This window comes from Xenopus laevis, chromosome 5L (assembly GCF_017654675.1).
Source record: "Xenopus laevis strain J_2021 chromosome 5L, Xenopus_laevis_v10.1, whole genome shotgun sequence".
Classification (NCBI taxonomy): domain Eukaryota; kingdom Metazoa; phylum Chordata; class Amphibia; order Anura; family Pipidae; genus Xenopus; species Xenopus laevis.
Window position 1 is genome coordinate 26,136,202 of NC_054379.1, and position 24,577 is coordinate 26,160,778.

Here is a 24,577-nt window from a genome sequence, read left to right on the forward strand (position 1 = left end):
CATTTTCTGTCGACGGTGATGTTGGCCAAATAAAAGGCAGGAGGTGCTTTTTCAAAGCACCAACTTTTCAAATACAAGCAGCTCTTGAAAACTAGAATAAAATATCAATCATATATGTGCACATAAGAGCACTTTGAGCTATTTCACATTCATTTGTTTCAAGGGGTTTACATTACCTTGAAGTTGTGTGGGTGGGTATATGTTGCTTAGTCTAGCCTAGACCCACACTCTGACTAGTTATGTGTTACACTGTTTTATTGCTTCTGAGACACAAGTAAAATCGGCAATACATGCAGAGATATTATCGGCAGCCGACAGAAGTCTTTTAACCTGTCCAATCAACCAAATGACCGATCTTCATGGTACGAAAAATGTCGGGTCACTCCACACATGGTCCGAAAATCGTACGAATCGAGGATATGTACGATCGATCTTTGTGTCTGTGGCCAGCTTAAGTTGCAGGTAAAAGTTGTCCCTGTGTAAAAGGACAATCCAACCTGTAATTAAAAAAAACCCTACCCTGGGTAGACCCCCTTCCCTCCTCCCCCCAGCCTACCTGCCCCTCCGGGCAAATGCCCCTAATTTTTTACTCACCCCTCCGTGCGAATTCTTGGCGCGGAGTTCACGGACGCTATCTTCTTTCTTCTGTCTTTTTCGGAAGTTTTGGCACATGCGCGGTTGGAGTAAATTTCCGGTCCCAAACCAGTGCGCTTGTGCCGAAAGTCATGAAAATTTCCGAAGATTTTTCGTGACTTCCATTACATGCACAGTGGTTCGGGACAAGAAATTTACTCCGCGCATACGCCGAAAATGCCATCAAGACACGTATATTACCGGAGGAGAAGAAGATGGTTGTTGTAAACTCCGAGGCCAGAATCTGCATGGAGGGGTGAGTAAAAAATTAGGGGCATTTGCCCGGGGGGCAGGTAGGCTGGAGGGAGTCGAGTCTACCCAGGGTAGAGGGGAGGGTTTTTTTTTTATATTACAGGTTGAATTCTCCTTTAATGATTCAGATGCAAGTTGAGTGTAGGACTGGCCAGACCAGGGATGACTTTGACGTAGTTGGCTACCTAAATATATTGCAATATATGGACATTCCCTGTTTTTTTAAAGGGTAAGGCATTTTTTAGCCGCTTATGGCATAAAATGTCTCAGTGTCCTATATACATTGATAATAGTTTGAGTGCAGAGGACTCTTGTATTTGTCTGTGTGAATTTGGTGGTCAGAGCCTCATTGCACCCCAGCTTAATGGTTTAAAAATTAGTAGTGAGCACAACTTTCCCTTTTCTTTCAATCCAGTTGGTCTGATTCTCTTTCCACTGCTCAAAGTTGAGCCACAAGGATTTGGCACCCAAGGCAAGGTTGGAGATATGTGGTTCATACTCCACCTTATATGATTATCCTCAGCCTGGTACAGCTAGTTCCAGACTCACATCAGATGACCCAGGAAGGCAAGGAACTGATCTAGTGATGAGCTGAAATGTGCGACTTGTTTGGAAATGTATATTTATAGTAAATAAATGGCTTGCTCAGTTCATACCAGTTCATACTAAGTCCATGTACCTAGAGTGAGAAAAAACAGAAAAGTCTCACACTGCACATGTTTTTAACAGAGTATGGATATCTTTTCTCACAAGTGTATTGTAATATGGCCAAAAAGTGGCCTCCATCTTAAGCTTTTATGCCTAGTACCTTATTTAGGGGCAGATTTATCAAGGGTCAATTTCGAATTAGAATTTTCATGTTTTTTTATGGCAAAAACTGTCAACTTCAACTAGGGAATAGTTAAAATTCTATTCAAGTTTTTTTAAAAAAATGTAAATTTGATTTTCAAGGTTTATCAACTCTGGCCCTTTGAATTTGAATTTGCCTAATCGCCACCTAAAACCTGCCGAATTGCTGTTTTAGTCGATGGGAGATGTCCTGGGACCAATTTGGAGTTGTTTGCAGCCTTCCTGACATTCAAGTTTTTTTTTTGGAGAGAAAAAACTCGAATTGAGTTTTTAAAACTTGAATCGGATTCAAGTTTTCGGGTCGATCCTATTCACCTGAGTTTTACTAATTAAATTTTTTTAATAAATTTCGATTGGTCGAATTTCTAGTTCACGGGAGTTTGTGGGAGTTTTTAAAAACTCACATGAATTCGAAGTTCAACCTTTGATAAATGTGCCTTGTCCCTTCTAGCCCATGTGGAGTGGCCTGCAATTAGGGTGCGTACAGGAGGACACGTATGGGCTTCCAGGGCAAGTGCAACTAACACACGCTGCACAAAACTTTGCGCCTATTTTGAACCAATCAGCAGTGGGCACAAATATATGCACAGGGTACATTATGGGCAACATTTTGGTTCCTTGTCCCCCTATAGTAAACAAGCCCTACTGATATTCATACAGGGGGAATAAAGACAGATGTAAAGCTTTGAGTTTGGATTTATCTAAAGCCTAATAGTAACCTGCGAAATAATATTTTAAGTAGTGATGGGCGAATCTGTCCCGCTTCACCGAAAAATTTGCAGAACGCATTGAAGCCAATGGGTGTCAAAATAATTTTAAAGAACGTCAATTTTGACATGAGCGACAATTTTTTACTCGCGTCTCTTTTGTCAAAATGCATTAAAGTCAATGGGCATCCGAAAGATTTTGTCGTGCGGCAATTTTTATGCGTTTATGCCGTTATGCATTCGTGGACGGTGAAATATGTAAATTCGCAGCAAATCCATGCCAGGCGAACAAATTCACCCATTACTAATTTTAAGTTACAAAATTTGAAATCATTGTTTGGTAGCAAAAAAACCCCATCAAAGGGCAGTCCAACCTGAAGGTCAGTTAGGGTGAAATATGGAAATGAAAGGGGTTGTTCACCTCTTAGTATGGTGTAGAGAGTGATATTCTGAGACAATTTGCAATTGATTTGTATGTTTTATTATTTGTGGTTAATGGGTTATTTAGCTTTTTATTCAGCAGCTCTCCAGTTTGCAATTTCAGCAATCTGGTTGCTAGGGTAATTTGGGCCCTAACAACCATCCATTGATTTGAATAAGTAAATGGAATATGAATAGGAGAGGCCCTGAATAAAAGGATGAGTAAGAGAAAAGTAGAAATAACAATACATTTGTAGCCTTAAGTTGGCCATACACGGGCCGATAAAAGCTGCCGACTCAATCAGCAGCTAATTGGCTTGTGTGTGGGGCCCTCCAACGGGCTTCCCCGATCGAAATATGGCCGAAAGTCAACCAGATGTTGATCGGGCAGGCTTAAAAATCCTCTTGGATAGCGGCCGCATCTGTTCTTTGATTCGTCAGCCCGTATTGCCAGCATTGTGATCCTAGGGCCCACGATCGGATCAGCCTGATACTGCCCACCTTAATGTGCGCATATTGGGGAGAAATCTGCTCGATTTTGCCATCTCTAAGTGTATGGCCACCTTAACAGAGCATTTGCTTTTTAGGTGGGGTCAGTGACCCCCTTTCAAAAGCTTGAGAAGTTCAAGAAAAAGGCAAATAATTGAAAAAACTTTAAAAAATAAATAATGAAGGCCAGTTGAAAAGTTGTTTAGAACTGGTCATTCTATAACATACTAAAAGTTAAAATAAAGGTGAAATACCCCTTTAAGACATATTTATTACCCAACATATCCTGAGAACAATGGGACAATGATTTTAAATATCTGTAACCTTCTTATGAGGTAAGTAGAGGGTCTGACCAAAGGGTGACTCTATCCCATAGCAGCTCAGGGTGCAGTTTGGTTGATCTTCTGGAAGGCCAGTTTGAAGGTCATTTAGGGTGAAGATTGGGGTAGATGCTGATTTACTCTCCTGCATATTAGTATAGCAATATGTCTTATCCAACAGTATTTTCAGACATATATAATAACATTGTTATTGGGTGAGGGAAATTTCCTTTTATATTCTTTGTAATGAAATATTTTATTCCCAATGTAAAGCATTCGACAGTTCTATTCTGTAAGCTATAATTGTGACAGCTCTGCTAAAGACATGGCATGAAGCAGCTTCTGAAACAAACTGAATATTCAGTGCTATGGAAATCACTTCTGTTCTGTGGATCCTCGTCAGACTTCCAATACTAGAAATGCCTTGTCCTCTAAGCACATTATAATGCCGAACCCGAAACTGGAGTAAAGTTCACCGACAAACTGTTGAAACACACTCAGTCGCTAGTTAAAGTGTCAAGTAACAACTGGAGGGGGAAAGGAAAAAAAAATATAATGTCCAACTAACAGAACGCTTCCTTTAGGCATTCACTGTTTTATCAAGCAAAATAGATTCGCACGTGATTGTACAACACGTGGCTGCACCAATAACGGTGAGTCTGGATTTTGAACATCGGAGGGTTGTGGAACACCAGGAATTTTCCAGGGTTTTCAGGGCAAATAGTAATAGCATAAACTAATTACTACCCTGTTGAAGTTACTTAGTATAGTATGTTATAGAACGGTCACTTCTAAGCAACTTTTCAATTGGTCTTCATTATTTATTTTTTTATACTCTTAACTCTTTCCAGCTCTCAACTGGAGGTCACTGCCCCATCTAGAACAAATGTACTGGCAACCTACCGCAATCTGGCTGTTTCAGAAATTTAAAGGGATAATAAAACATTACAGGTTTGAGCAGGAACATGTCACCATGCCTATACGACCCTCAACATTGATCATTAGTAATGAACAAATTTATTCACTAGCCATGGATTTGCGGCAAAGTTCCGAATTTCGCCATGTGCGAATTTCTTCGTGAAAAATTGGCCAAAAAAAGCCGCCCACAATAGATACTTAAGATACATTTGTAACAGTTTTGTCCCTTGGGAGAAGTTAGACTCACAGCTTAAAGGGTAATTCACCTTCATTAGTAAAACTGTAATAAAACATAAAAACTACCGAAATGTGTTCAAACTTTCATAACCTGACAAATTTTGTAACAAGGGCATGGTAATTAGGGGGTGTGTGGCCGCAAAAAGGGGTGTGGTCAAAAAAAAACCTAAAATATAAATAATGAAAAACCAAATGAAAAGTTGCTTAGAATTGGCCATTCGATAACATACTAAAAGTTTACACAGAAGATCTGGGTAGGGTTGCCACCTGTTCGCTTTTGACCTAGACAGCCCGGTTTTCGGGAGGGCTGTCTGGGTCAAAACTGCCTGCCCGGTTTTCCTAGTTTGGAAGACCAGGCAGGATTTCTTATGACTGACACGGTGATTGGCCAATTGCCACGTCATAGCTCCGCCCACCAAAAAGGAAAAACTGCAGCACCTCATGTTTGCAAAATGTGAAAAATTTATTGCAATTGGTAAGTAACAGGCAACGTTTCGGGCCTTGTCTTGCCCTTTCTCAAGCCTGCCTGATAGTGTGTGATACAAACATTTATCCCCCACACTGGGGGAGTGCACAATATCAGGACCCACCCCCAATCAAGTTCAAACCAATCAAGTGAGGACATCGTGAAAGTCCAGTAAAGTCCAAGTATTATTCATTTTTGGTGTGTCTTGTTAGTCCATATTCCATAGGAATATGGACTAACAAGACACACGAAAAATGAATAATACTTGGACTTTACTGGACTTTCACGATGTCCTCACTTGATTGGTTTGAACTTGATTGGGGGTGGGTCCTGATATTGTGCACTCCCCCAGTGTGGGGGATAAATGTTTGTATCACACACTATCAGGCAGGCTTGAGAAAGGGCAAGACAAGGCCCGAAACGTTGCCTGTTACTGACCAATTGCAATAAATTTTTCACATTTTGCAAACAAGAGGTGCTGCAATTTTTCCTTTTTGCTGTATAATTGGCCCATGGCAAGGGCCTATACACTGCTTTGCACTCTGCCCGAAAGGAACTTATGTGAGGTGGTTGAAGCACACACAACAGTATACTTGGATAGCTCCGCCCACCAACCCTCCCATGCAATGTCACCACCCTGCCCCCATGACATCATTGCCCCCCTCCCCGACCGGAGTTCCCAGCAGGGTAAAGTGGCAACTCTAGATCTGGGCCCACTTTAGCCACCCACACACTGGACCAAATTGGGCCGATCTTTGACCAGGAGGGGGAAATTCAGTCCTCATCAGGTGGGAAAATCAAACCTGCCCGATAGATATCTGTCAGGCAGGCCCTTATGTGGGCCCCATATTCAAGCCAATAATCTGTCCAATAAAGGTCCAAGTCAGCAGCTTTTATCGGCCCATGTATCACCACCTTTAGTAAGTTTTAAAGGAGAAGGAAAGCTACCGAGGCATTTTATTGCCAATAGATTAGCTGCAATAGTGCAAGCTAGAATGCTATATTTATTCTGTAAAATGTTTTACCATACCTGAGTAAAAAGCTCTAAAAACTCTCTGTTTGTTTAGGATAGGAGCTGCAGTATTAACATGGTATGACATCACTTCCTGCCTGAGTCTCTCCCTGCTCTGGGCTCAGATTACAGTAGAGAAGGGAGGGGGCGGGGGGAAGAGGAGCAAACTGAGCATGCTCTTGCCCAGGGCAATGAGGTTTAAGCTGAAGGCAGGAAGTCTGATACAGAAGCCCATGTGTACACAATAGAAGGAAAGAAATGCAGTGTTTCTTTTGATAGGGGACTCAGAGCAGCACTACTTTGGGGGTTTACTGGTATATTTAGATGGACCTTTCTGATAAGGCTTACTTAGTTTTAACCTTTCCTTCTCCTTTAAAGTAAAAAAAGAATATGTACAACTTTTTTTCCTAACACCAGTGTTTCTGTTTGGTTATTCCGTGCATTGTATGCATTCTACCTGTTGCACGCTGCTGTCATATGACTGCATACTCAATAAAGCTTTCTCTGCTGTGTTTGAATATAAATATTTGTAAACATATGACAGACTCGCTCACCCCATGCTTTCAGAGTGGTGGTTCCCTCTGGCCATTACGTTCTTTGCACAATGAAAGTAGTGTGTTTGTAATTCTCTTCAAGCCAGAGATTAGGGGGAGGTGGCTCTTTCTAACTCACATCGTCCTTTACAGTTTTTGTACTAAATGAATAGACAAAGTATATTTACTAATTGCAAAATCAGTTTCTTTTAAATACATTTTATTACTGGATCCTAACATGGGATAAGTAATCCTTTAAAATAAGTAAATGTAAAATTGATGAGTGTTATTCTAAGCACTTTTACAATGTACATTCATTATTACTTTTTTTTTAAAATGTCAAGATATGAAGGGATACATGTTCTGTTAACATGAATGAATTTTGTTACAACAGCACCACCTGCTGGTCAGTTTCCGACCATTGTGACCACCAAGGAATCAAGGAAGTTGTCAGGAGAAAGAGATGGTCTGATGTTCTTCTGGTTTGGAAAACATTTAGAAATCTTTCTCAAATCTTTCCTAACCAGAAGAACATCAAACCAGCCCTCTTTCTTTCTCCTGACAACTTCCTTGACTACTTGGTGGTCAGAATTTTTGAAAACTCACTAGCAGGTGGAGCTGTGGTAATAAAATGAATTCTTGTTAACAGTACATGTATCCCTTAATATATTGGAATTAAGAAATTCTTCAAGTGAAAACTAGAAGATTTTCAAATTATCCAATGTATCTTTCAGTGAATGGTCCTACATACAAAGATCATAATACTGACATAATTAAAAAAAAAACCTCATTGGAATCAGTTGGTTATTACAGTTCCAGGCTACAGGACTGTGTGCCCAACAAAAATGCTTGTGCCTCCATGTCAGCCTCTCCTGGTCCTAACATTTTACTTTATTTACCTGTTTTTCTTTCCATAGGACTCAGGCAACAAATTCAATTTAAAACTGTATAGGTGGGGCATTCCATTAACCACATGACCCAGCATTATAGTTGCCATTTATGTTTTTGGGAAGGGACTAATAATTGACTCTGTAGAATAGTAAATGAGTAGGACAGCTAGGCTGACATTGCCTTAGTAAACTTGTACAGCAGAACTGTAATCATGTAGCTGCAGTGTGTAAGAAAAAGTTAATGATATTATAGTCCTTATTGCCTGTTTTAGATAAGGGAAATCACCGAAGGCAAGTTTTGGCATAATGTCTATTTGCTCTCCTAGATACACCTGAAAGCCCAGCTCGAAGGTCAGTTAGGTTGAGAGTTGGAGTAAATAAGTATTTGCTGTCCAAGATATTATTGGAACTATGGCCTTCAGGTTGATAGTTCTATATAATCAGTTATAGGATTGTTAGTTTGATGAGTTTTGTCTAACGGCATCACCAACCAGAATTTCTAGTTCTACAAGTAACAGACCTAGCTCATGAATGGTAACATTGCTTTTTCACTTAAAGGAAAACTATACCCCCAAAATTAATACTTGAGCAACAAATTAAGTGGCATATTAAAGAATCTTATCAAACTGGAATATATATTTAAGTAAATATTGTCCTTTTACATCTCTTGCCTTGAACCACCATTTTGTGATGGTCTGTGTGCTGCCTCAGAGATCACCTGACCAGAAATACTACAGTTCTAACTGTAACAGGAAGAAGCGTGGAAGTAAAAGACAGTTAATTGACTCATGTGCTCTTAAAGGAGAAGGAAAGACTTAGTGCACTTGGGGGTGCTAAATTTAAGGCACCCCCAAGTGATTGTATTGACTTACCCGGAACCCCCGGGCCGGTGCTCCTATCAGCAGAAAACTGCACCCCCCAGTGAGCACCACGGAGGGATCCTCTTCTGGCTTCTTCTTTCTTGAGAATGCGCAGTAGAGCGAAAAGCCGAACTTTAACTAAAAAGTCGGCTATTTTGTTCAACTGCGCATGTGTTTGCTCCGGGAAATTTGAAGAAAGAAGAAGACGGAAGAAGATCGCTCCGTGGTGCTTAGTGGTATAACCACGGGCCAGTGCAGTTTTCTGCTGATAGGAGCACCGGCCCGGGGTTTCATGTAAGTCAATACATTCACTTGGGGGTGACTTTCATTTGGCACCCCCAAGTGCTGCAAGCCTTTCCTTCTCCTTTAATGTATGGTTTGTTTGGTATATTTGTGTGCACCGTGAATCATACAATCCCAGGGGGCGGCCCTTATTTTTTAAAATGGCAATTTTCTATTTATGATTACCCAATGGCACATACTACTAGAAAAGTATATTATTATGAAAATGGTTTATTTACATGAAGCAGGGTTTTACATATGAGCTGTTTTATGCGACATCTTTTTAAAGAGACCTACATTGTTTGAGGGGTATAGTTTTCCTTTAATGTCCATTATCTATCCTAGATACAATTAAAAGCCCAGCTAGAACGTCCGTTAAGTTGAGAGTTGGAGTAAATAAGTATTTGCTCTCCAAGATATTCTTGGAACTATGACCATCAGGTTGATAGTTATATATAATCAGTTATTGGATTGTTAGTTTGATGAGTTTTGTCTAACAGCATCACCAACCAGAATTACTAGTTCTACAAGTAATAGACCTAGCTCATGAATGGTAACTTATGGCCTTTTCACTTAATGTCCATTTGCTCTCCTAGATGCACCTGAAAGCCCAGCTAGAAGGTCGGTTAGGTTGAGAGTTGGAGTAAATAAGTATTTGCTGTCCAAGATATTCTTGGAACTATGGCCTTCAGGTTGGGAGTGATGCCGTCACCATTCATTACTTTTGTTCACTTGAAACTTCTAGGTCTGCATTTGTTACTTTTGTTCCAATGACAAATTTCTCGCCTCTATATTGATAATCAGTTATAGGATTGTTAGTTTGAGGAGTTTTGTCTAACAACACCGCCAACCAGAATTTCTAGTTCTACAACATACTAACATACCTGTAGTAAGGTTGAAAAAAGACACATGTCCATCGAGTTCAACCTTTTTTTTTTTATATATATTAACTACCTATCTGCCAGTTGATCCAGAGGAAGGCAAAAAAAAACCCATCTGAAGCCTCTCCGATTTGCCTTAGAGGGTGGAAAATTCCTTCCTGACTCCAAAATGGCAGACTAGTCCCTGGATCAACTTGGACTATGAGCTATATCCCATAACCCTGTATTCCCTCACTTGCTAAAAAGCTATCCAACCCCTTCTTAAAGCTATCTAATGTATCAGCCTGTACAACTGATTCAGGGAGAGAATTCCACAACTTCACAGCTCTCACTGTAAAAAACCCCTTCCGAATATTTAGGCGGAACCTCTTTTCTTCTAATTGGAATGGGTGACCTTGTGTCAGCTGGAAAGACCTACTGGTAAATAAAGCATTAGAGAGATTATTATATGATCCCCTTATATATGTATACATAATTATCATATCACCCCTTAAGCGCCTCTTCTCCAGCGTGAACATCTCCAATTTGGCCAGTCTTTCCTCATAGCTAAGATTTTCAATACCTTTTACCAGCTTAGTTGCCCTTCTCTGTACCCTCTCTAATACAATAATGTCCTGTAACAAGTAACAGACTTAGCTCATAAATCGTAACGTATGGCCTTTTCACATCTGTTACAGAATATATGGTTGTTTTTTTCTTCCATGGTGAGTTGACCTAGTCAGATTAACTGTCATCACCAAGGAAACTTCAATGGAACTTCTTAAAGAAATCAAGTTGTTTTTGTAGTCATTTTTAAAAGGAAATGTTATTCTTGGGAGTTGGGGGGGGGGGGGGGGGTTACCTGGCCCTGATCAGTTAAATATCATACTTTTAGTCCTAGTTTTAATTTGCTCTTACTTGTGTTCAAGTGTCTAGTTATTTTTTTATGTTAGAAGGACACTTGAGTAGCTTTCCATGTAATTTAATATGCCTATATAGATACTAGTGTCTTAAACCCAGTACAGATATGGGATCCATTATCTGGAAACCCGTTATCCAGAAAGTTCTGAATTACGGAATGGCCATCTACCATAGACTTCATTTTATCCAAATAATCCAAATAATTTCCTTTTTCTCTCTAATAATAACACAGTACCTTGTACTTGATCCCAACTAAGATATAATTAATCTTTATTGGAAGCAAAACCAGCCTATTGGGTTTATTTAATGTTTACATGATTTTGTAGTAGACTAAAAGTATGAAGATCCAAATTACAGAAAGATCCGTTATCCAGAAAGCCCCAGGTCCTGAGAATTCTGGATAACAGGTCCCATACCTGTACATTTGCTATACATATGCCAGTTATATACTGTTATCACAAGGAGATTCAGCTTCGATGAAACATTATTCCTGTTCACCTAAAAGTTTTAGAAGGGTAGTGGACATGTCGCTGGGATTTTTAATAACGAATGCCAGTTTGGTAGATACAGGAGTATAATGCATTTGTTACTATTAATAGATCATTTGGCTTATAATGAATTTGTTAAAGGGATTCTGTCATGTTTTCTATCATGTGGTTTTTATTTCTAAATTACACTGGTTACACTTCAAATGTTTCACTCTACAATATAACATTTCATTCTTGAAGCAGCAAGTGTATTTTTTTTTAGTTTTAGTTTTTTTTAGTTTTTTTATTGGTGTGTAGGCAGCCATCTCAGGTCATTGGGGGGGGGGGGGAAGGAAGGGGGTGATATCACTACAATTTGCAGTACAGCAGTAAAGAGTGACTGAAGTTTATCAGAGCACAAGTCACATGACTGGGGCAGCTGGGAAACTGGCAATATGTCTAGCCCAGGGCTGTCCAACTGGCGGCCCACGGGCCGCATGCAGCCCGCGACCCCCCCTCATGTGGCCCTCCACATCAGAGTCTGCTTGCTGTGTCTGTTTACCATATGTAAATTTTAAAATGTATCACTACAGAGATTAACTGGCCCCTGCATTGTTTTAACCTCAAATTCAAACTAATCCCCTGCATTGTTCACACCTGTGATCCCCCTGTATTGTTCACACTTGTGACACCTCTATTGTTCACATCCTAAACCCCTGTACTGTTCACACCTGAGACCTAGACTGAAACTGCCCACATTGTTCTCCTGTTCACACCTTATTCAAAATGCTAATGGGGCACCAGCACTGTATCACTGTATGTAGTACATTCTAGACTGGTCCTGATTCCTGTCTCCTGCTCTGTTCTGTTTTCCCCATGCTCCCTGTGTGTGTCATACTTTGGTATTTGTTCTGGGGGTTTGTTAGCATTTGAAAATTATTGTTAGTGGCCCCTAAGGTGTTTAATCATATGCTGGGGTACTGTATTATACACAGGGGAGGAGGAGGCATATGGATTTATGGGTATGTCTTATATGACTTAGCTGTTTTCCCATATGAGTGACATCCTTGCCAGGGCAGGCACAAGGTAGTTTGGCACCCTAGGCAAGAGCTTCAATCAGTGCCCCCTGTCCTGCATTACCATTTCCCTCCTTAACATGATAGTTTTTAAATAAAGAGAGCAAGAAAGTGTACAACACTTTTTCATTTATATTACTGCCCCCTGTACCTGTACCAGCAAGCTGAACAGCCATCCATCATACACCCCGCCTGTACCTGTGCCAGCAACCATCCATCATACAGCCCTCCAGCAGCCATCATATTGCCCCCAATCTTTACCTGTGCCAGCAGCAGCCAAAAATAAATCTGATCACATCATATTGCCCCCAAGTATTTATGTACCTGTGCCAGCGCCCAGCAGCAACAGCAAACATATGGGCCCCAAATCTGTACCTGGCTGTGCCAGCAGGAAGCTTCACACTTTACAGTAATAGAAAGAATGTCTTCAGTTCAGTGCAACTGTGCAAGGCTGAGAGCAGCGAGAGCCACACCAAGCAGGCTGTCAGTTCTCTGCTTCTCTCTGTCATCACATCAGTGACGACATTGACGCGTGTATGCACATCGCGGTGCACCGCACAGAAGGAGCTATTACTAGCCGGCAAGAAGGGGAAGGAGATGGATTCCACCCAACTGGGTGACCATGATTACTGAAACAAATTATTAAAAACTTGAAAAAAGTGCGCCCCTCAATGATGGCGCCCTAGACAGCCGCCTACTCTGCCTACCCCTAGTACTGGCCCTGATCCCTGCAGTGAGCACCAACCATTTGGTCTTGCGGTAACATGGGTATGGTTTAAAGTGGGTGTGGTCTAAAAACAGGGATTGGCTAACACTGGCTTCCGTTATCGGCCCTCGCCCATGTAAATTGGAAAAATTCCGGCCCTCGGTACCATAGAAGTTGCACAGCACTGGTCTAGCCCAATGTCAGCTTTTAAAGTTAAATATATAACAATTTGTTTGCTCTTTTGAGAAACAGATTTCAGTGCAGAATTCTGCTGGAGCAGCACTATTAACTGATGCGTTTTGAGAAAAAAACATGTTCCCATGACAGTATCCCTTTAATAATGCCCTATACTGTAACTCTTACCTATTACTGATGCATTCACCTAACACTTGAACCGTATTTCCTCTTGCAGCATAATGGAACACCAAATGGCACCCTGTACAAGCGGCCGTTTTTGGAATCGTTTGAAGAAGCCCCAATGTACGTTGCCGTGTTCACCTACTTAGGATTTGGATTTGTCACGTTATTTGGCTACCTGCGAGACTTTATGAGGGCGTGGGGGCTGGAAAAATGTCACATGGCTGAAGAAAGGGAAGAGCAAAAAGTAAGAATTCATTTGCCCTTTTAACTACTTTGATAGTTACGTTTTTACATTCAATATCTTATAATCTGTGTAGGCTGATGTTTTGAGGACACCACTACAGAGTCCGACCTGTGGTGCATAAGTTATTGCATATATTGTCTATAGATATCATGACATCTTTACAATATTTCCAATATTGGGTGGCAAAGCACGATGATGGAGAGCTCAACCTAATTCCAAAAATAACATTTGTTGAAAGTGCAGGGTGCTTACCCAGAAGACCTTTCCCATTGCATTAGAGTCAGTAGAGTAATTGCTAAAAAATCGGATGTACACCTTTTTGTTAAAGTTGTATCAAAAGTGGTTTATTAAGCCCATATACATCACAAAAGGGCAACATTTCTGACCCCTCCGGGCCCTTTATCAAGTGCAAAGTCACTTGCAGAGATCTAGTTAGAAGTATTGAGATGACGGAAGCTGTTCTGGTCTTTTAGGGTTCAGTATGTAGGGATTAAGTCAATATTAAGAGGCCAAAGAAGCCTCATGTATCATGCACCAGCTTGGAGTATATTTTTCCAGTGTCGTAGGCATCCTATGCTGGTGCAGAAGAGGAGCACAATCCTAATTTTTCTACTGTACAGGTATGGGATCTGTTATCCAGAAACCCAGTATCCAGAAAGCAATGAATTAAGGAATGACCATCTCCCATAGACTCCATTTTAATCAAATAATTCTTATTTTTCAAAATTATTCTCTGTAATAATAAAACAATACCTTCTACTTGATCCTAACTTGGAAATAAATAATTCTTATTGGGGACAAAACAATCCTATTGGGATTATTTATTGTTTAGCTGTTTTTTTTAGTAGACTTAAAGCTTGGGGATCCATATTACAGAAAGATCCCTTATCCACAAAACCCCATGTCCGGAGCATTCTGGATAACAGGTCCCATACCTATATCAGTTTCATGTTGGTGCATTATAAATGAATTTAATAATGTGTGTCATGATATTTATTCTGCATAATAAAAGCCTCTTAATAAAGAAAACCATTTAAACCCAAAATCAAAGATGCAATTAGAATTGGCAGCTTTTTTCTTTGGGGAAAAGGGGCAGGGGGCGGGCCAATGATGTCGGGGGGTGGGCCGGTGACATCAGGGGCGGATGATGACATCAGGGGCAGAAAGGATGATGTTGGGGCGGGACTGATGACTTGGCGATAAGCGATTGGCTGATCATGTCATTCACTTCAATGTCCTGTCTGGATTTCCTATTTTGGAAAATCTGGACAGGAACTTTTCACCCAGGCAGCCCTACCAAAAAGCGGGCTGTCCATGTGAAATCCGGACAGGTGGCAAACCTAGATGAAATTACCCTTGTTTTCATTTTCAAGAGATCTCCAAATCTATAACTGGCCATGCTAATGTCCCTTTCATAAGCCTTATAAATGGCATTTTCTCTTTCATGTAGGGCTTTGTGCCTCTGTATCAAGATTTTGAAAATTTTTATACAAGAAACCTTTACATGCGGGTGCGAGATAACTGGAACCGCCCCATCTGCAGTGTCCCTGGGCCTCAGTTTGACCTAATGGAGCGTTTGACAGACGACTATAACTGGACATACAGGTGAATGATCATATTTTTGTAAAATATCTATGTAAGCAAGCCTCCGTAAGTTCTCTCGCAGAACACTTAGGGGGTTATTTATTAATGTTTGAATGCCAAAAAAATAGAAAAATTCAGGGGTTTTTTTTCACTATAAAATCCGAATTTTAGTGGGAAAAAAAAACTTGCATTTTTCGAGATTTATTATACCCCGACGATGGAAAAAGTCAGAATCCGAAAATCCGGCATCTCAGATCTGCCATGGTTGTTTATAAGTCAATGGGAAAGCCTTATCCTATTTGGACTGCACTGAAATTAGCCCGAAAATCAGAATATTTAGGACTTTTCGGGCAAAAATCCAAAAAATTCTGGGCTTTCGTGAAAAAGCCCGAAAAAATCTAGCGATTTGAGAAAAAAATTACATATGGATTTTCACTCAATTTTATCGAGTTTGTCCCTGATCCAATTAAATTGTGCTTTTTTTAATAATAAATAAGGTCACACGGTGGATTCTAGTTTGGTTGGCCTTTTTAAATACTTTATTTTAAATACTCGGATTTTGATAAATAAGGCCCTTAATTTATGTAACACAGAATATTGATGTTGTTTGTATATTGTGATGTATTATTCAAAACTATTTTTGTTCCATTTTTGGAATTTGGACCAGTTTGTAACCCATGGCAACCAGTAAGATGTTAGCTTTCAAGTAGCAAGTAAATCCTCCTTCTGATAGTTCTGTGGCAAACTTACATAACCCTCTAAAAGTCACACAGTTTCCAACAGGTCTAGTAACCCATAGCAACCAATCAGCGGGTATTGTTTAATGATCACCTCTTTGACCAGGAAAATATTGGCCAGGTGGCAAACTTATCAGTACAGAATGTTATCAAATATGGCTGATAGGTGGTTTGTCTAAGCTTCTATAAGAATGTAGAATGTTGCTGTTTTCTTATGAAAAGTTAAATGTATTCAGCAGCATTTCAGTAATTTTCTTATAAAACTGAATACTGTAATATCACAAAAAATAGCATGTTCCTATTTTGTCATTGTTATTCTGCCCCGTAATAGAATTCAGACACACCCTGCTGATATCAAAAAGGCTGACATTCCACATGGGAGGTGCCGGAAAAAAAAAACCCCACTGACCATACAAAGTCAGAATACATGTTTTTAAACAAGAGGAAACGTGCTTTTTTATAACCTGCTGTAGGATATGGCCTCCTACATGGAAAGAAGAAAGAGGCTTAAAAAAATATAAAAGCTGTTGATATTCTAATGAAAAGTTCTCTAGGAATTTGCTGTTCACATGCACGTATCCCTGAGCTAAGCCAAGTTCTACATTAATGACACTTGGGGAGGTTATCAGAATCCAAAAATTGATCATTATTTTCTGAAAGCTAATTAGACCAAATCCGGAGTTTTTCCCCCCTTATGTAGCAATACGTTTTTCAGAAAATGTCCTGTGCTGGAAAACAATAGAAAAAAGTGTGAAAAAATTCATATCAGATTTTTTCAGAAAATCACAAAATCTTCGGATTATTCCACGAAACCTAGCTCAGATCAGGATATCTTTGGGACTTCTCCCATTGATTTCTACATGAACTTGGCAGGTCTGAGTTGGCTTACTTTTTTATTCAGGACACCCTCGGGGTCTAATGAATTCCGGAGAAAATTTTTTTTCCCACTAATAATTTCGATTTCATAGTAAAAAAAAAAAAAAACACGCATTTTTTTTAGTTGTAATATTGGTGTGTGGGCAGCCAGCTCAGGTCATTTTGCCTGGTCATGTGCTTTCAGAAAGAGCCAGCACTTTCGGGAACTGCTTTCTTGCAGGCTGTTGTTTCTCCTACTCAATGTAACTGAATGTGATGCAGTGGGACCTGGATTTTTGTACCAAGTGCTTTTCTTAGATTATAATCAAAATAGGAACATGCTATTTTTTTTTTAATATTACAGTATTCAGCTGTTATCTTGTGTTAGGGAGCTGCTATCTGGTTACCTTCCCATTGTTCTGTTGTTAGGCTGCTGGGGGAAAAGGGGGGGTGATATCACTCCAACTTGCAGTACAGCAGTAAAGAGTGACTGAAGTTTATCAGAGCACAAATCACATGACTGGGGGCAAAATTAAATATAAAAAAATCTGTTTGCTCTTTTGAGAAATTCTGCTGAAGCAGCACTATTTCCCATGACTGAGTAATGCCACTGATGCAATGTAGCCCCCATGTTATTTAATGAAACCCCTAGTAGAAACATGAAGTCACATCAACACAAGCAATGCAGATAGAATGTTCCTTTTATGCACACTCGAAAAAACCTGTTGTTGTGTGCCTGTATGTGTCCGTTTTTATTCTATATGTCCCTTCCTTTTTATTCTATATGTCCCTTCTTATTTCAGTTACAGTATACATAGGTAATAAACTGTATTTATTTCTTTTAAATCTATTTAGGTACACAGGAAAAGTGATTAAAGACGTTGTAAACATGGGGTCTTATAACTACCTTGGCTTTGCCGAGAATGCCCCCGAGTCTCTAGTTACGGTGAAGGATGTGGTACAAAACTATGGAGTTGGAGTCTGTAGCACCAGGCAAGAGATGGGTATGAAGCCTTCCTTTTAGCAATTGCCATGGTCTCTGGGTTTATTGTATCCAACATTTCAGTTCCATACAGGAACCTTCGTCAGGGAAAGTGTACCAGTGCACAGAAGAACACTTAAATCAGCAAAGTTGGCGCCAAAAAGCTGTAGCTAAGGCGCCAACTTTGCTGATTTCAGCGTTCTTCTGTGCACTGGTACACTTTCCCTGACAAAGGTTCCTGTATGGAACTGAAACGTTGGATACAATAAACCTTTATTTGCTTTAATTATTTATCTTGCTGGAATCTTCATTCGAGTTCTTTCAACTGCTGGATATTTGACTTTTCCAGTTTTGGGTTTATCTATGTTATGGTTGTGCGCTCCACACACTGTGGTTATATATACAGTGTATACCAGGGCCGCCATCGGGGGGGGGGATAGGGGGTACAGGTGTCCCGGGCCTGAAGGGGGGCCTAGCAGTGCTGCACTTTCGAAAAAGCCTGGCCCCCCTTCATAGTGCCTAAGCTGTTTGGCCATTTCCATATCACAATCAGCCGAAATGCGGAAGTGCCGAAAAGCCGAAGCGGCGAAAAGACACGAAAACAGCTGAAGTCGAACTCCCGAAGCGGTGGAGAGACCCGAAGCGGCAAAGAGACCCGAAGCCACGAAAATAGCCGAACTCCCGAAGCGTCGAAAAGACGCAAATTCACGAAAATAGCCGAAGCCAAACTCCCGAACCGGCAAAAAGACCCGAAGCCACAAAATTAGCCGAACTCACAAAGCAGTGAAGAGACACAAAACCACGAAAATAGTCGAAGCCAAACTCCCGAAACGTTGAAAAGACCCGAAGCCACGAAAATAGCCAAAGCCGAACTCCCGAAGCGGCAAAAAGACCTGAAGTCACAAAAATAGCTAAAGCCAAACTCCCGAAGCGGCGAAAAGACCCGAAGTCACAAAAACAGCCGGAATTTAAATCTTGCAGCAGCGAAAAAACCCGAAGTCAGGAAAACAGCCGAAATTGAATTTCTGAAGTGGCGAAAAGACCCAAAGTCACGAAAGGAGGCGAAGTCGAAGTCCTGAAGCCATGAGTTCTATTCTACTGAACACCAATTTGTGTTTTTTATTTTTTTAATCCCCTGGCCAGAGAAAATATTCTCTGGGGCCCCATTTTTTTTTAACTTGTTAGGGGGGCCCTGGCGCCAATGTTTTTCAAAAAAATATTCTTTGCCGCCCAATTTTTTTTAACTTGTAATGGGGGCCCTGGTGCCCCTGACCATCAATAGAGAGAGAGAGCGCCAGAGATAGATATAATCAACCTGCAGTGATATAGACAGGTCATAACAGTGTTTTGTTAGTTAAAAAAAAATATATTATTACTAGGGCTATAGATGCTGCAAAAAATATTTATCTTCTATTGATAAAACACTGCCCTGACCCGTCTGCATATTCCCATTATCTATGAGGGTGTGTTTGTGAACAGCTTAATGAGAGTCACATTACTACATATCTCTTACTGTACATGTCATATACACACAGGTATGGAATATTTTTAACTGCAATGCTCGAGACCTGTTTTTTTTTTTTTAGATAAGGGATATTTCTGTAATGTAGAGCACAGCGCCTTAAGACTATTAAAATACTATTTAAACATTGAAAATATAATAAGATTGTTCTGCCATCTGAATAATTTTATGCAAGCTTAGTTGCCTTTCAGTAGAAGGTACTGGGCAGATTTAGAAGATGTCCTAATAGTTAGATATTTTTATCATTTAAACCACTTTCCTGACAGTCAGCTTTGAGCAGCCAGATATTTCTGCTTTGTGGGGTGTTAGAGCCCTGCAGTAGCACTGGGTTTGAACACACCTCTGAATAGTTAAAGGGGTGGTTCACCTTTATGTTAACTTTAATATATTATAGAATGGCCAATTATAAGCAAATTTACAATTGATCTTCTTCTGACTCTTTCCAGCTTTCAAATGGGGGTCACTGACCCCATCTAAAAAACAAATGCTCTGTAAGGCTACAAATTTATTCTCATTGCTACTTTCTATTATTCACCTTTCTATTCATCCCCTCTCCTATTATCTAAATCAATGCATGGTTGCATTGTCCATTATCTAAATCAATGCATGGTTGCTAGGGTAATTTGGACCCTAGCAACCAGATTGCTGAAATTGCAAACTGGAGAGCTGCTGAATAAAAAGCTAAATAACTCAAAAACCACAACTAATAAAAAATGAAAACCAATTGCAAATTGTCTCAGAATCTCACTCTCTACACCATACTAAAAAGTTAATCTAAAGGAACAACCCTCTTTCAATTGCAAGCGGCATGATAAATTACAAAGGAAATGTGTATCAGTTAAAAATGAATGGCATTCCCATACAGTATTTTGGAGCTTTAAGGATTGCAGGTAATAGATTCCACCTGTTATGTAAACAGCAGTGATTTAAAGATATAATTAAAGAAAAAGTTTCTAGAATGTGGATATTTTGCTCCCCTCTAATATTAAATCCGTGGAATACATTGCTGACTCTTGGGGAAGAAAGAAGGTTTAGTATTCCAACCTGCACAACTGTTTTCAGTTAATGTTTAAAGGCCCGTGATCTGTTTTTCTCTTCGTCGAATATAAAACTTTTTTTTTTTAAATGGCTAAAATATGCCTGATTTCTAGAGAAAAAATATAAACTAGGTTAAAATTTAACAATACTCCCTTAAGGCATCAACATAACATTTACACTTGTTAATTCTGGATGAACTTGGCCTGTGTGTAATGCTTTAGCTAAACCTCGATGACCTAGAAAAACCAATTTCATCACGTGAGTATTGCTCAGTTCATAAGAAATTGGCCTCTGGAAGCACTACCAAAAAATAATATATGTACCAAGAGGACACTGTTGCATGTTTCATGCCTATCCAAAACCAGCCATACAAACTCATTTGAACAAAAAGTAAGTTTATGACCTCCACTGCAGTTTGGGAATCGATGCCTTAGGCCAATTTCATATTAAAGGGGACCCCTCACCCAAAAAAAATGATTCAAAATACTATTTTATCACATAAGTCAAGCAAAATGAACTTTAATTACACTATATAAATTATTTGAACCTTGTTTCCTCCAGTCTGGGAATTCATAATTATAGCAAGCAGGCAGGAGCCATTTTGTGGACACTGTTATTAAGACAAACCTTGCATCAGCTCAGAATCTTGTTTGTGCACCAGAATGGGGGACCTGATGTCCATCCCCATGCACTGGTTACACAATTAAACATTGAAGCGAATGGGGGAATGTGTGACATCTAGGAAGTGTTGAATAGAAAGTGAAAGTAATTGTCTGCCCCGCCTCTATGTCTAGGGCATGGAGGAGGGGCAGACAATATTTGATTGACATCTGAGATGTTTAAATGAGCTTACAACAGCTATGAACTGTTAGAAATTGGATTTCATGTTTAATTTGAAAAGTACTTTTATTATACAGCTTTTTGAGTCTGTGTGACAGGTCCACTTTAAGGCATATGCAGTCAATTTTTCTTCCCATGCCAGTGATTGTTTCCATTGATATGACATTCATTTCTTTTTCATTCTCTATCAGGTCACTTGGATAACCACAAAGAACTGGAAGACTTGGTAGCTGAGTTCCTTGGTGTAGAAGAAGCTATGGTGTTTAGCATGGGTTTTGCCACCAACTCCATGAATATCCCTGCATTGGTTGGAAAGGTTCGTCATAACACTTTTTTGTTATTTGTATATGTACATTGTGGGAATTTAGGGAAGCAGAAGCTGCAGTACCTTATCCAAAGAAAGAGCCAGTGACACCAGGTGGTTTAAAGAAGAACTAAAGCTTAACTAAAGAAGTAGGTAGAAATGTTGTACATTATGTTTTGGGCTTCTGTACCAGCCCAAGGCAATCACAGCCTTTTAGCAGTAAAGATCTGTGTCTCCAAAGATGCCCCAGTAGCTCCCCATCTTCATTTCTGCTGATTCACTGCACATGCTCTGTGCTGCTGTCACTTACTGAGCTTAGGGACCCACTCACAATATACAGTACACATAGAATAGAAATGTCACAATATATACGGCTGATTAGTAATTAATACAGATTATTACTACATGGCAGCACAACAACCAGTGCAAGTAGCATCAGAATTTAATAATCAGCCCTGTAGCATGAGCTTATATTACAGACAAACCTCATTTTCTCCTGGATAATTTGTGACGACCCCTAAGCTTAGCTTCTCAACAGCTGCTCAGGGCCAACTGAGCATGTGAGTGTCACAGACACTTTCCAAGATGGTGACCTCCTGTGACAAATTTGAAGTCCTGGATCATTGCTGCTATTGAGAAGCTGCAATTTTAGGTTGGTGCAATAAGTTCAGTATATAAAATATGGCATATTTAGCCATATTCAGTTTAAGAGTTTAGTTCTCCTTTAAAGCAACAGTAACACCAAAAAGTGTTTTAAAGTATTGAAAATATCACGTACTGTTGACCTGTACTGATAAAACTGATCTGTTTGCTTAAGAAACACTATTATAATTCTTATAAACAAACTGTGGCGGAAATTGAAAAAAGGCTATATGGCAGAGGATAAATAGTGGATAACAGATAACAGCATTATGGTCTTAGATAGCTTATCTGCTATCTACTGTGTAACCTGAGTCTTTTTTCCTTTGAATGGTTGCCCCCATTGCTACACAGCAGCTTATTTATATAAACAATAGTAGTGTATCTGAAGCAAACACAGCAGTTTTACCAGTGCAGGGCAACACTGCATTATATATTTTTACTTTCAAATACTTTTATTGTTTCATGTTACTGTTCCTTTAAGTTCAAGCGTGTGTTTTATTCACAGCAGGTTTTCCTCACAAACAACAACGGTTTATTCTTCGGAAACCAGAACAGATTGGTCCACTTGCAGTCTGTATTCCTTTACATTATAGCTCAGCTACCCAAAGCTGCACCAACTTGCATCTCAGTTCCTAAACTAAAAAAAAAACCCCAACACATGTCCTGGCTTTTCAGCCTGAGTGAACAAAGCCCTTGTTTTTCCTTACCATAATCTTTTGCCTCAATTTGGGAAAATGTTTCTGATGGGAATCTGATTTTGAAAAAAATAGGAACATCTTGAAATGCTGAAAACCTTCAGGATTCCCTAGTTTGATTTCATGATAAATCAGCCCCTGAACAGTGAGCTCTTCCAGCTCATGAAAATGCTGTGCCCTTTCTGACGGACATATCATGAAATCTATGGCGATTGGAAGATGGTTTTAGGGATGCACCGAATCCAGGATTCGGTTTGGGATTTGGCCAAGATTCGGCCTTTTTCAGCAGGATTCGGATTCGGCCGAATCCTTCTTCCTGGCCGAACCAAACCCGAATCCTAATTTGCATATGCAAATTAGGGGCGGGGAGGGAAATTGCGTGACTTTTTGTCAGAAAGCAAGAAAGTAAAAAATTTTTACCCTTCCCATCCCTAATTTGCATATGCAAATTAGGGTTCAGTATTCGGCCAAATCTTTCACAAAGGATTCGGGGTTCGGCCTAATCCAAAAAAGTGGATGCAAAGAAGTGCATCCCTCGATGGTTTATCACTTGCATTACCACATAAGCCATAAAGCGATCACTGCACAATACAATCGTCCTATCACTTTGCTACCTTTGTTACGTGTTCAGTTACTGTGGATAATTCTCAATGGCCCTATCTTTTATACGGTGCAATCAATGGTATATTGCAACACACTATAGCGTGATTCATTTACTCGTGATTCTACATGGAATATGACACTGGAGGAAAACCAGCAACCTTACAAATTTTGCAATAAATCAAGTTCTGTCCACACCCTTTGTGTTGCCTTTATCATAAGGGCGATGGACCTTGTTTCTTCAGTGCTAGTTTCCCTTCCCCTTGTGCATAAAAGCAGCCAACTCAGCTGTGTGCCAGCAATTTGTCATACTTGTTGCTCTCTAAGTGATCTCGGAAACATTTTTCAATGTAGTTCCCCAGGTAACCCAAGCTCAGAGCCTTAACATGCAGGAAATCTATCAGTCTGCAAACTTTCCCAATAGTCAACATAGGGACATTTCCAAGCCAACAGATTGCTAGCAGAAGATTTAACCACATATTTAGCATACATTTACAAATTCTCGGTTGTTTTGAACACGAAGAGATCAAATTAATAACAGAACTTTTTAAACAAAAATAGACTTTTAGATTCTGCGCCCCATTAAAGGGAAAGTCAACTCCAACACGAAAAATTGCCTAAAAAAGGACAACATAATTCTAAGCAACTTTCCAATGCACATTTATTGTACATTTGCAGTGCTTTTAAAGTTATTAGTAAAAACAATTGCTATTGAAAACAGCATTTGCTTAATTATAGGGATGCACCGAATCCACTTTTTTGGATTCGGCCCAACCCCCGAATCCTGTGCAAAAGATTCGGCCGAATACCGAACTGAATCTGAACCCTAATTTGCATATGCAAATTAGGGGTGGGAAGGGGAAAACATTTTTCACTTCCTTGTTTTGTGACAAAAAGTCACGGGATTTTCCTCCCCGCCCCTAATTTAGATATGCAAATTCAGATTCGATTCGGCCGGGCAGAAGGATTCGGCTGAATCTGAATCCTGCTGAAAAAGGCCGAATCCCGAACTGAATCCTGGATTCGGTGCATCCCTACTTAATTCTTTAGGGTTCAAGCAAGATTCCGGGGGGGTTTAATCGCCTGGCGACTAATCGCCTCTTCTGTGGGGCGACAATCTCCCCGAACTGCCTTCTCCCTGACAGAGAGAATGCACTCGCGGAAATTCAATTCCCGAAGCAACTTCGGAAATCGAAGTGCCGCTAGTGCATTGACGCTTTTTTTTTCCATTATAGCAGGGGAAAGGCAGTTCGGGGAGATTGTCGCCCCACAGAAG

General features: G+C 40.0%; 1 protein-coding gene across 1 annotated transcript in view; it reads left to right on the plus strand.

Moving 5' to 3' along the window:
• sptlc3.L (serine palmitoyltransferase, long chain base subunit 3 L homeolog) overlaps nt 1-24,577 on the plus strand; it is a 104,013-nt gene that overhangs the window by 18,618 nt on the left and 60,818 nt on the right. The window contains exons 2-5 of the mRNA XM_018262794.2: nt 13,311-13,502; nt 14,953-15,107; nt 17,534-17,682; nt 21,252-21,376. Coding sequence (XP_018118283.1) covers nt 13,311-13,502; nt 14,953-15,107; nt 17,534-17,682; nt 21,252-21,376 — 621 coding nt within the window. The remainder of the gene's footprint in view (nt 1-13,310; nt 13,503-14,952; nt 15,108-17,533; nt 17,683-21,251; nt 21,377-24,577) is intronic.